The sequence below is a fragment of the Rhamphochromis sp. 'chilingali' genome (genome assembly GCF_963969265.1).
Source record: "Rhamphochromis sp. 'chilingali' genome assembly, chromosome: 17".
In the NCBI taxonomy this organism is placed as follows: Eukaryota; Metazoa; Chordata; class Actinopteri; order Cichliformes; family Cichlidae; genus Rhamphochromis; species Rhamphochromis sp. 'chilingali'.
In genome coordinates, this window is record NC_137944.1 from 25,806,629 (window position 1) to 25,819,097 (window position 12,469).

At 40.1% G+C, this 12,469-nt stretch overlaps 1 protein-coding gene across 1 annotated transcript in view; it reads right to left on the reverse strand.

Moving 5' to 3' along the window:
• angpt1 (angiopoietin 1) overlaps positions 1 to 12,469 on the reverse strand; it is a 59,727-nt gene that overhangs the window by 19,752 nt on the left and 27,506 nt on the right. The window contains exons 5-7 of the mRNA XM_080862671.1: positions 8,293 to 8,420; positions 6,432 to 6,533; positions 1,914 to 2,080 (exon numbers count right to left, since the gene is read on the reverse strand). Coding sequence (XP_080718797.1) covers positions 1,914 to 2,080; positions 6,432 to 6,533; positions 8,293 to 8,420 — 397 coding nt within the window. The remainder of the gene's footprint in view (positions 1 to 1,913; positions 2,081 to 6,431; positions 6,534 to 8,292; positions 8,421 to 12,469) is intronic.

Here is a 12,469-nt window from a genome sequence, read left to right on the forward strand (position 1 = left end):
AAAAGTCACTTTGAAACTAAAAGGACTTCTTATCACAGAGAACCAGCCATCCAGTGAATTGGAGATGTCAGACCTTCGCCTATAAAGCCAGCAATTGCTTGGAGCTCTGGAATTTGCATCAGTTTTCCACATCTAAGTGGGCCAAGCATCTGCCATAGTTTGAGGCCTGTTATCATTAACCCCCTCAAAAGAAAACAGAAACCTTTGCCCTGCAACACGCAAGGACAAAGCATCCATCAAATCAAAGTACAGTTTGCAATGAAGAGACGATGACAAGCAATACATTTGGGCTGGAAGGAATTTGCTAAGAGACAAACCTGACCACAGACTTATATAACAGGAAAGACATGATTGAGGTGTCTGGAAAGCTCGGTTACAATTCATGGTTATAATCTTAACACTTTTGAACATTTTTTCTTACCGCTAAAGTATAATTTTCCGGTGTAATTTTTTTTTCCTTGCTTCATTTCAGATATATGCTATAGATACAGTCTTAGAATGTCCAGACGTGCAATGATGTAGGCACGAAAAGGTGAAGAGAACACCAAATCTTTGTCCACACCCTGAGAAGTCCGTGGCTCAGGAGGCAGGTTGATCCCAGACTTCTTCAGCCTGCAAGTCTTAGTACCCTTGGGCAAAATCCCGAACGCACATTAAACACCCCATTGTCTTGTGTGATAGTTGAGTTATGAAAGCACTTTACTGTTTACACAACAGCCGTTTCAATCATTCATTTCACGGCTGTCTGATGGAACAAATATACTTCGCTCTTAATCAATTCTGTCCACACAGGCTGTGTAATAGCTTTCATTTGACTCACTCTGTGTATGTAACCGTGACTCAAAACATATTTTTATGCTTTAAGACTGTTTGCTTCCATATTACGTGAATAATTTTGATTGTTTGTTGGGCTTTGAACACTGCCAAAACTTGACTGACACTCTGCTGTGTTTGGACTGAACTGTGTCAACATTGTGCAAAAGCCTAGAACTATGGCAGGCTTTGAAGCTGTAATGAGACACAGCAGTGCATTGGGCAAAGCGCTAGTGGCATCATGCTAACACGTGAACAGTGACAAAGCTAACAGGCTAATCTTCACCATGCTGGCATACTAATATTTGCTAATTGCTACTAAACACGAAGTACGAGTGTTTGGAATAGCATTGGTTCTGGTGGTATTTGTTCTAAGCTAAAGAGTTGGCCTGAAAGTGTTGCCACACTGAAGGTGAAGTGTGTGTGAAGAGAGATTTTAATGTTAAACTGCCTTTTAGCTGACAGTCACGCTTTTAAGGCCGGGCCGCTAATCATGCGCAGTTCTAACATCACTCGGGCTTCATTCATTAGCTTTGTGTTAGCATTCTCCCTTTAAATAAGCTACATTTGATGTCAAGGCAACAAGACATCAAGACAAGATGTTTCTTTTTGTCTTGATGTCTATAAACACTTTAGTGATCAGTTTATGCCTTCGATCACTCGTTTTGTGTCATATTCAGTAAAACATGAAGTCTATTTTGCAAATTGTAGTCATACCATGCGATTCAAAGTCAAACAACCCTCCTTGTCTCATGCGTTTGTTTGCAACCAAGATGGCAATTGCAGAAACTTTCCACTTGAGTCTTCAATATGGGACTTCAGAAACCAGTAGGTAACCTCACAGAAGCTTCGACCATCTTTTAAAGAGCTTATGGTGCAGATGTTAGCACAGACTGAGTGTTGTGTTGCAGTATAATACAGTTGTTTCTGTTTTGGATGCAATTTGCACTTTACCATCATGCTATGTCCTTTTGTGCAATAAAATATGACTACAATAATGTGTTACTTTGTAGCTGGCTACATCCAACACTGGTAACATGGCAATAATAAGCAAATACTGGCCTGAAAACACAACAATCCCCCACTTTGTCTGCTATTACCTGTAGTTTTGCTTCTCACTGCCTATTTGGAAGCGATCGTACAGTGAAAAGGCTTGGAGCCCGTCCCAGTCGGTCAGCTCTACACGGAGGGCATACTGCCTCTGGTTTGTCAGCTGGTAAACGTACTCATTTCCCAACCAATGCTCTGCAGACAGGGTCCCAAAACCCTGCAATGGAAAAGAAAAATTCAATAATCAGCATGTAAATACCACTGACAATACTTTTTGTAAAGCATAAACTTGAGATTATTCATTGCTCATCTCATCACTTTTCCCTTGGATGATAACATCTTCACACTAGAGGATTATGGCATGAATGGGAAAGAATTTTCTAATTTACTTTTTCCTTTTTATCAATCAGCAATTAGATCAGAACAAACCGTCTCTGATAATAAATGCTGTGGTTGTTTATCCACCAGCAGAAATGTTCTTGTACTGCTGTAGCATCCTACCTCAAATAGATAAGACTTCCATTACATATTAGACATATTTACATGTTTCTTGAGCATGCTTTTGGCCCAGTCTTTAACTTGGATGGACTTACCTATCTATAAAATTACAAAAATCGATACCAGCTGAATTAGAAGCACACCTTTTTTCCATTTCTGTCTTCCACTAAAGTCACACATGTTTAAGTCATTATTACTTAAAGAATTCGTTCCCAAAACATACACCGCATGCATGGACACTCCTTCAAACAAACTCCAAAGTTTGTATTTGATCACAGTGGCTCCCGGTCACAGGCAAAGTGCTTCTGACAGCAGCGAGAGCAGTGGATTACAGAGGGGGGAATATCACTAAGCAAGATGACATTACAGGTCTGACAGGACAGTCAAGGCTGCTCCGTTAAAGATTGTAAAACAGAGGGGCTGAAATTGTCAAAGCGGTAAAGTCAGAAAGAAGTTGTGTTTGTGCTCTGAGTGTGTAGTGACAAAGAATAGCAACGAGGGAACACAAATACGGGGCATTCCTATGGCCTTAGCCATGTCCTGCTGAGTGGGTGGAAGAGAAAAAGGCTGGGGCCCATTACCACTTTCTCTCTTTTTCTCTCTGTCGCTACAATTGATCTTGCTCCTGATGAGATGTTCCCATCTAAAAGGCTTTAAGTTTGATCCAATGCCTCCTACTGTGACCACAGTTTATCTCAAAAATTCTTGCTTGGAAGAGGCTGCATGTGGGGATCTTTTGACAGTTTTCCCTCATATAATTCTGAAGCTCTGTGATTCTTCACACGCAAACCTGATCTACATCACTCAGCCCACAAAAAGATGAGGAGATGGTTAGTCATATTGTTGGACTGAGCGCTCGGTTTGCATGTCAGTTACACTTTCAAAATGTCCTGTTAAAAAGGAAATGTGTATGTTGAGCACTCATATCTCATATGTAGATCTCATATCTCTTACTGACTTACTTGTTCCCAACCTTTGTTTTTTTTTTTGGTTGTCAGGGGAGCTTTAGTCATTTATTAGCACCACCCATCCTATCACTTACATCCTATCACCATACAGCCAAAAAAAAAATAAAAAAATAAAAAAATCACACACTAATATTTTATTGGACCGCCTTTAGCTTTGATGACGGCACCATGGCGATCCTTCAATAAACTTATACAAATTCTTTTTTTTGCCCAGATCTTGTCCCGATGATGGGAGGGTTGAACATCCAAATGAAGTCTTCTCCAGCACATCCCAAAGCTTCTCAGTGGGGTTAAAATCTGGACTGTGGAGGCCAATCCATGTGTGAAAATGATGTCTCATGCTCCTTGAGCCATACTTTCACCGTTTGATCCTGATGAAGCGTGGCGTTGTCATGTCGGAATAAGCCGGTGCCATCAACGAAAGAAAAAAAAAATCAGCTGATGGGAAAACCTGGTCATTCAATATATTCAAGTAGACAGCTGACTGTATTATCTGGGAACATAACATTGATGAACCTAGACCCGGCCAAATAAAGAAACCGCAGATCACAACACTGCCTCTGCAGGCTCGTTTGTAGGCACCAACATTTATCTGCTGCTCTTCTTAACATGTTCCAGCCATCACTTTGGAATGAGTAAATCTAGACTCTCCGAAAGTTGATTCTATTCATCTGGACTCAGCGTTTTCTGTGGAAGACACGTTTCATCACTCCTCCAAGTGACTTCTTCAGTCTCAGCTGACTGCAGGTTTCCCTAATCTTATAAACCGTACATTTGTATAAGATTATAAGATTATAACTTTGGGGAAACCTGCAGTCATCTAAGACTGAAGAACTTACCTGGATGATTGAGCATGCATCAAGATGTAAATCTAGACTCAGACCATATGATCTTTTTCCATTGCTCCAGAGTCAAATCTTTATGCCTTGTAGCAACTTAAAGCCTTTTTTTATTAGCCTCACAGATAAGTGATATTCCTAAGGTTACATAGTTTTTTTGTTCCAATTCCTTGACTTCTCTTCACATCGTCTGTGTGGAAATGCTCCCAGTTTCACTGCTAAACATACTGTTGATTATTTTACTATTTGATTTCACCACTCCAATCATACAAGACTTTTTTTCCAACTACATTTCTTTCTCATTCCAGATTTGAATAACATGTTGGGCAGTTCCAAACCCGATTCGCTTCAATAATCTCCTCAGTTGTTTTCGTTGATTGAAGCAGGCCAATAACTTGATCCTTCTGAAATGGCCTTTCGCATCAGTTAGGATTAAATAATCTGTTGCCAGCCAAAACAATTAATATCTGAAGTTATTGTGCAATAGGAAGGCTCTTAACTATTTGCTTAGTTAAATCCAGGGTTTTTTAAAGTCATGTAGTGTATGCACATTGATGGGTATTTTTAAAGGTTTTTTTTGTTTCAAATGTTTATCTACAGCCTTTAGCTATATATATATATATATATATATATATATATATATATATATATATATATATATATATATATATTTTTTTTTTTAAACTACTTAAGCTCAATAATTCAACTGTTTTTGCATTAGCTGAAGGTCCAAGGTGCCAGTTTTCAAGTACTATCTAGTACTACAACAAACACATTTTAAATGCTTGCTTTCTTGCTGACATTGATCCCCCTTAAACACATGGCATGATATTAATACATTAGAAGTGACTCAGACTGATGGGCAGCTGAGCAGTTACTGTAAATAAAGGTGTTACCTGATAATGCACTTACATGCATGATCTTCAGATCATATTTTAATGCACACGCCACATTCCTCTGTGGTCTCACAAAGAAACTGAGTCTGAGGTTTTGCTGAAATATTAACAGATCTTCTAAATACAATAAATGTGTAAGTACAAGACTTGGGAGACCAAGAATGTGAAAATTGATAACACAATAAAACACTTGTTGATGACTTCTAAACTTTTCAAGGAGACTCTAAGCTGTTAATTAGCCGCGTAAATGTCAGCCAAGTCCTGCGAATGCACTCCGTGCACTCCCTCTGTGCACCTGTTCAAGGCAGGCAGGTTTCCACTGGGGTTTTTTTTATTTTCTTTTTTATCATTTTATATCTTTCTGTTACCGTTTACGCTGCTGACCTTTCACCTTTTTATTTTACCTCAAAAGAGTGAGATTGAGGTCGCTTTGAATGAGAGATTTCTGCCTTATTCCAATATTGCTTTTGTTGATTTTTGTTCAGGCTCTTTCAATAAAAACGCCAACATGAAGATTTCTCATTGAAAAACTGCTGTGGGTTTATATCTGGTCCAGTGTGCAAATTCTCTGCTTTGTAATTCCCCAAATGGCTTTATCTTTTCCCACTTACTGATAAATTGTACAACAAGAGCAGCTGAGAGATGAGGTAAAAACTCAAGTAGAAACAGATTATACGGGGAAAGAGGAAACATTAACTGAAAGCAAGTGCAAGGTATACACAGGCAGCTACTATAGCAAACACTAGCAATTCAACAGGCAGAAAAAATAAATCCAAGTTACCATCTAAACACAGCCTAGGTAGGAAATGTTAACACCCTCAATGCAAATATGCACAGCTTTATCCTTGATGACAAACACCTGGCCCAGCTCGACTGAGACTAAACAAATGCTTTGTTTTCAGATTTAGGTAGTAATTTCCTGTTGGAGAAGAGGAAGAATAACAGCAGTGAAGCCTCGGCTAAGGAGCAGTGCAAGTCTCAGACACCCTAGACAATTTTGCTAATACAAAAACGACAGGGGAGATATTGCCGAAGAGGAATGACATCTGGCCGAAGCGTTCCAAATGGTCTTGGATCAGTGCATCCCGACTCTCATGTTTTCATCATGTTCAGTAAAGGCCAAAGTGTGCACGATATTTTTCATCATCACACAGTGGAAGCGTATTTTTTTGAAACAGGAGGTCTCGCTCATCGTACGGTTTCGTAATTTATGCTTAATGGATACAGATGAGCGCGCTCACTCAGTTTCTGGGTGTGTATTCACTTACTGTCTCGTGTTTAAAGAACAAACATTATCCTCTCGTTTTTAATGGATATGAATGAGTGCATGGATGGAGAAGTGCGTGCACGTATTTGTCTTGTCTCACCATCTTGTACTCCTTCCATGTTCTCTGGAAGTCCACGCTGCCATCTTCTCTGCGCTGGATGACTGTCCATCCGCCACCGGCTGTTTCCATTCTGCAGTAGACCTATGCAATGTTAAAAGGACAGAAAGGGAGGGTTGGAAAGTACTGTGTATGAAGGTGATAGAACACTGATAACACCCATAGGTCTTTGCATAGCCTGAAGATGTAACGTAACTACCAAACTAATGAATTCAACATTCAACATTTCAACTCTCAGCGGCATTTACAAACAGAGCAGGGTCACTTGGACAATTATTTGGTTCTAGACACTCCTTTCTCTTGCTTTCTCGATGAATCATCTTTGGGAATGCAATGTATCTAGGTCCTCTTCAAACTCAATCAGCGTCTCCTTATCCCTCAACAGCTCCCTCGAGATGTTCCTCATCAGTGGTCCTTGTTTCTGCAAAATCAAAGTGGAGGTCCAGGATGGACACATACCAGCAGACACCTGGGTGTAATGTGGCCCTTAACCCTTAACCTCAGTGTGTGTAAGCTGATAATGCAGTACTGGCACTCTATCTGCAGTGTTACTCTTTGTTTTGAGGCGGATACCCCGGGGTTTAGCGGAGAAGGTCTCTCACCTCAGCCAGACCACACAGCTGAACACACATGAACAAAGCCTGGGTATAATTAAAGCGGTAGCCCAGACAGAACCCTTCTTTTTAAGACTAGCTCTTCATGCATGCCAAACACACACACACATGCTATGACCATCCACTTTACAACCATCGCTAAAAGTATAGAATAGTATAAAATAATGTTTTTTTTAAATTAACTTAAATTTTTTCGATCTTTTATGCATAGCAAGTAACACACACAAAATAATTTTCAGTGCTGACATGAAGAACCCAGGCTAAAGACAGGTAGGCTAGCTATATTTCCTCAGCAGCTAGTTTTCCTATATAGCTCATTCTAAAAAGACAACTGTCTTGCCCTGTGGCAGCTGGGATAAGATCCAGCCCCGCTGCGACCCTGAACTGGATAAGCGGAAGGAAATGGATTGATAGATGTAAAAAAACAGACTTTTCAAACTTGGTTTGTTTGAACAAAATTAGCAGATCTCTCAGTAATACACCATGGAAGTCGACAGGACATCTTCCAGCCAAAAAGACGTCAGACGCTTCTATGGGAGCTATCCACCCAGAGGCTTGAAGCTTAGATAGCCTACTGTTTAACAAATATCCTCCATAGTTTCCTCATCTTTCGTGGAGACTGGAATAATAAACAACAGCTCAAGTAACATTATACATTAAAATGCTGTGTGAATTTAAATTTCAAAAGGAGATTAGCCAAACAGCTATGAACAGAAATTCGCACACAAACTCCCTAAGTCATGAAATCATCGCTCTCATCAATCAGAGAACGTAGCCAAGTTGGCCAAGGGCTCGCTCAAAGGGAAAAGCTGGGTTTCTCTCTTAGATTAGTTATATTTGGTGCCATAACAGATAAATACACTTCAGTTAAATTCAATAGCGTAGATGTGAAATACATACACACACATACCTTTGTCACCATGCTCAGCAGTGTGGTGTCCTGTTTCGCACCTAACCTCCCTAGCAAACTCCTGAACTCTCAGAGCTGCCAAATGTATTTTTAGCTTTCAATATTTCCGCAGCAGCTAGCACTCATCATTGACACTCATCATTGGCTAATATCCCACGGGTTGGTTTTAGCTCATGCAGAGAAAGCGGAGTCCAATATTTTTAAAAAACCAAGTCAAACCCTGTAAATTCACTATAAAAATGCTCCTCAGAGGTGACGAAAGCTGAGATATTTTCACATTACAGAGAAATGCTGGCTGCATGATATCACGGCTTCCCACCTTTTTGGTCTCCTGTGCATTAACGTGGATGGTGTAGACGCCATTCTTATGGAAACCAGCCTGGTACAGGTCGGCACAGTCCCGAAACCTCTTCTCTTCTTCCATGACCTTTGTACTGTTAGGAACAACTGCAGATACACAAGAAATTCGTCATGTTTTTGTCTGCATAACCTCAATGAGTGAAAATTCTCTGGAAAACACTAGGTTACGTCATATTTGACTGAAGTTTACAATTAAAGCCATTTGTTTAACATATGTGGTGTTCAAAAGTTGAAAAATAAAATCTCAAAACCTCCAAAACTCGACAATTCTCTTACTTGCTTAATGAGGAAAACAAAGAAATTTGGAAATGACAGGACTGCTGGATGTGAAAAATGAACGACTTCCTGCCTGGTTGTGTGACAGGTTAAGGAAGTCTTATATGAGCTGTGGAGTGAGCTTGGACAGTTGTTTCCACATGCTTCCCATTTTTACACTGAGCTCACTCCAGCTCCATAAAAATGCACAAACGTGAGTTTACTTATCTTCTAATCTCACTCCATGCAGTAAAAAAATATTAACTAATCCTTCTTGAAGTCTCAAACAATTAAAGCACATTTTTTTTATCACTTGAACGCCACAAAATGTGCAACCTCTTGTATCTTAAAAGTAGAGTTTAATAAGAATCACAAATTGGCACCAAACCCATAGCTGATACAATCTGCAATATTTCAGATCTACATATTTCACAGGGGGAAGAAAAAAGATAATAAAATTCTCACTGCGAGCGTAACCACCAGATCAACTTTTAGAGCAACCAATTCATTTGCAGCACAGAGGTGATCATTGCTGGATATTTTCACACTCTGAGAGAAGGCTTTAGACTGTGACAGACCAGCTGCATCCATTTCCATCTGCTGATAATTATGGCAGCGTTATTTTGAAACCAAGCAAGGGGGTAAGGACAAAATACTACAAGCTATAAATTTCAAGTTCCTGTTATAACAAGTGGTTTTTATTTACTTTCCAAGCCATACTATATTGGTGGAAATACCTTCCGATTCTCTCGCCTCGCTGTCCCTGCCTTTCGCCTCTCATAGAAGGGGGTTGGTCTCAGTTTTCACACCACTGTTTTTTATTGTTGAAACGGTTGAGTCAAAGAAAATGTCAGGCAAAAGTGAAATGTGTCAGTGATCCTTTGATCCGCCCCACCCCCTCTCCTGGATGCAGAACTTCTCAGCAGAAGCAGGCTGCTTAGTTGGGCGTAGTATTGGAACATTTTGACAAGGTATTGAGTGTCGGCAACAAGAATCCCCCGCTGTGACAGGTTGACGGAGTGGACCCTTGCTCTGCAGACTCTAATACAACAAAGAACGGCCCTGTCGGGTGGTAATTGACCCCAAGCTGGCAGACAGCGGGACACATTTTAGAGGCCTGAAAGATCACTGTCAGAGGGGAGCTTTCTGGTATTCAATCTGTAACAGCGTGGACAATTATTTCACAATTGCCTTTGACATCTACCCTGGTGGAAGAAGACTGTCTGCTGAGGGGACCGGACCCTCCAGCTTCATAGCGGCTCCCTTGAACAGCTTGCTGCCCAGCTTTACAAATATTTTTTATGTCCCAATATTTATTTACCAAAAAATATTTTGTGGTTCAGCTGGGACTCGTATTCACCAGGGGGTTCATGTGAAAAGACCAGCAGGGCTTGGGTGTTTGCATAAATCAGGATCCTTGCCAAATGAGCCCAAATACTTGAACTAGGAAGGTTGAATAAAGGAGCTAAATGGACTACCACAGAAATCCCTGCTCCCATGCGACTATAATCAGTCCTCAGTGCCATTGAGAGTTAAAGTGATTGCAAGCGAATTTCTTTATTTTGCGTACTTGCAGATCAAGCATGAAACACACAAAAAACGATGCCAATTCCTTCCCACAACGCATTTACCGTAATGCAGTGATGATTAATAATTGCCCTTGTGATTTATTACAACATGATTTACTTTTGTCCTATTTTTGGATCTCAGAAATCGCATAGCAAAGTATTAAAATCCTATCCCTTCCCTTTGCCAGATACTTGTCAAGTTGATGAACACGATGCTATTTATATTCAAGGTCAACTAGACCCAAGCTGGGTCTCTAATGAACGAATGCAAGTAACAGAAATCTTAACAGACTTCAAAGAGAAATTGGAAGCAAGGTACTGTATAAAAATACTAGAGCATGTGTGCCCAGGACAGTGTAGAAAAATCATTTAAAATAAATCATTAAATATAAAAAAAAGAACTGACAATGTAACGGGGTAAAACGGTCTACAGAATGTCAAACAGGGAATTGAGGGTAATATATAAGGAGGGTCACTGGTATCGTGAAAATGTTTTGGGTTCTCTCACTTTTATATCAACTATATCTCTTGAAAAAGTACACATAACACGTACACGTGATTTGCTTTTGGATATTCCTTCCATAGAAGGTATACTACATGCAAACCATGTTTTAGCGATACTCAACTCTTTATACTCAACATTCCTATCAACATTTACATGATTTGCCAAATTTTCGCCACCAATAGCTAAATCATTCTTTTACTTTGATGTTTTTTATGTTTGGGCTTCAAACGCCATTTGGTTGATGCTTGTAAAAGGGTTAGAGGTTATTGTGTTCTAGTTAACGAGAGAAAAAAAGTCTGACTTCTAAACTAAAACCATTCTCCCTTCTCTAACCTGAACCAAGTGTTACCGCAACCTAAATCATTGGAGGAAAACGACACAAACCCAAGTCTCTGGTGCCAAACAAAGTTCATGGACTGGAAAGCGGCTTTGTTTTGAAATATTTACCGTACCAAATACTTTTCTTTTCGTGACACAATTCTTTATGCAAGGCCTCTAGTGGGGACATGTGCCGTCTATGTAATCTTTTTAGTTTTATTATGTAGAACAATTTAGAATGCTCGCTAATTGTAATTTGTAGCTTAAATGTATAAAATTGCAAACTTTAGCTTAATAAATATCAGAATAAAATATGCAGTTTTACCCTTATACGTACAACAACAGCGTGTTTGATCGCTACAAAGAAATTAAATATTTCGGTTGCACCCTTAGAAAATGCAGCAGAGTTATCCCTACTTTTGGATAGGTTATTCAGGTGGATGGAAATAACTGCACACACTTTACAACCAGCCAGTGAAGCATGAAAACAATCGCGTGCAGCAAATTTGGTCTGGAGCGTCTAACGAAGTGGTTTACCATGCTCTTTTTTTTAGGACATTACACAGAGAAAAGGCCATGTTTTTTAGGCATTGCATGGAACCTTAAAATAATTATATTCTGACTAAGCAGCTGTAAAAATGATGAATGTCATTCATTTAGTTGGATAATAGAACACTGTAAAACAAAATCACATTTAGCAGCCAGATTTTTTTTTTAGCACAGTGTTCCAAAGCTGAGGTCAGGTATTGTTCATAACAATGTGTGGCTCAGTGCTCTCTAATGAGGTTCGAGTAATGATTGCAACCTATATAAGAAATCCACTGCAGCATCTGGTCATTCTGAAAATATCTCCCTGGCCTCACTTTGCATAGCAACAGCTGAAACACACACTGGAAACTTCAATTTTAGGAAAAGCAAGCGATGGACAGCTGGTGGGAAAGAGTCTTTTTTTAAATTTAGGGCTTTTTGTAAGCATCTGTCAGTTTCCCCGCACTCAAAGATGATTTGAGGCCACGTTTTAAAGGAAGTGCTCAGGCTCCATTTCCAAACAAGAAGTTATTAACGCAAGCAGACGCCCCCCGATGGCATAAAATGCTAAATCTTCCCTCGAATGAAAACACTCATTTGTTTCTCAAACAAACTAAAGCCCCCCCCTGAACATAGAAAAACAAGCTCTGCTTCTTCTGTGCTTTAAATGCTGCTGAAAAGCAGGCGCGGTGCATCAGATGACCAGTGAGCTCTACCAACTCCTTCACCTTCTTCAGACAGGGCTTCCCCCAGGAGCTATTACAGTTTGACTTATCTGGGCTGGGGTGAGGAAAGGGCAGACCTCTGACCTGCATGCCCGCCCCAACCTTCAACACCCCCTTGGAAGAGGAAAGGACCAACCACAGAGCAGCAGTGGCCATGTTCCATTTCTATCCCCTCTTATTAGGGTAGCCACCAATCATGGGCTGGGGGATGGGCTGGGATACCCTGCTCACCTAACC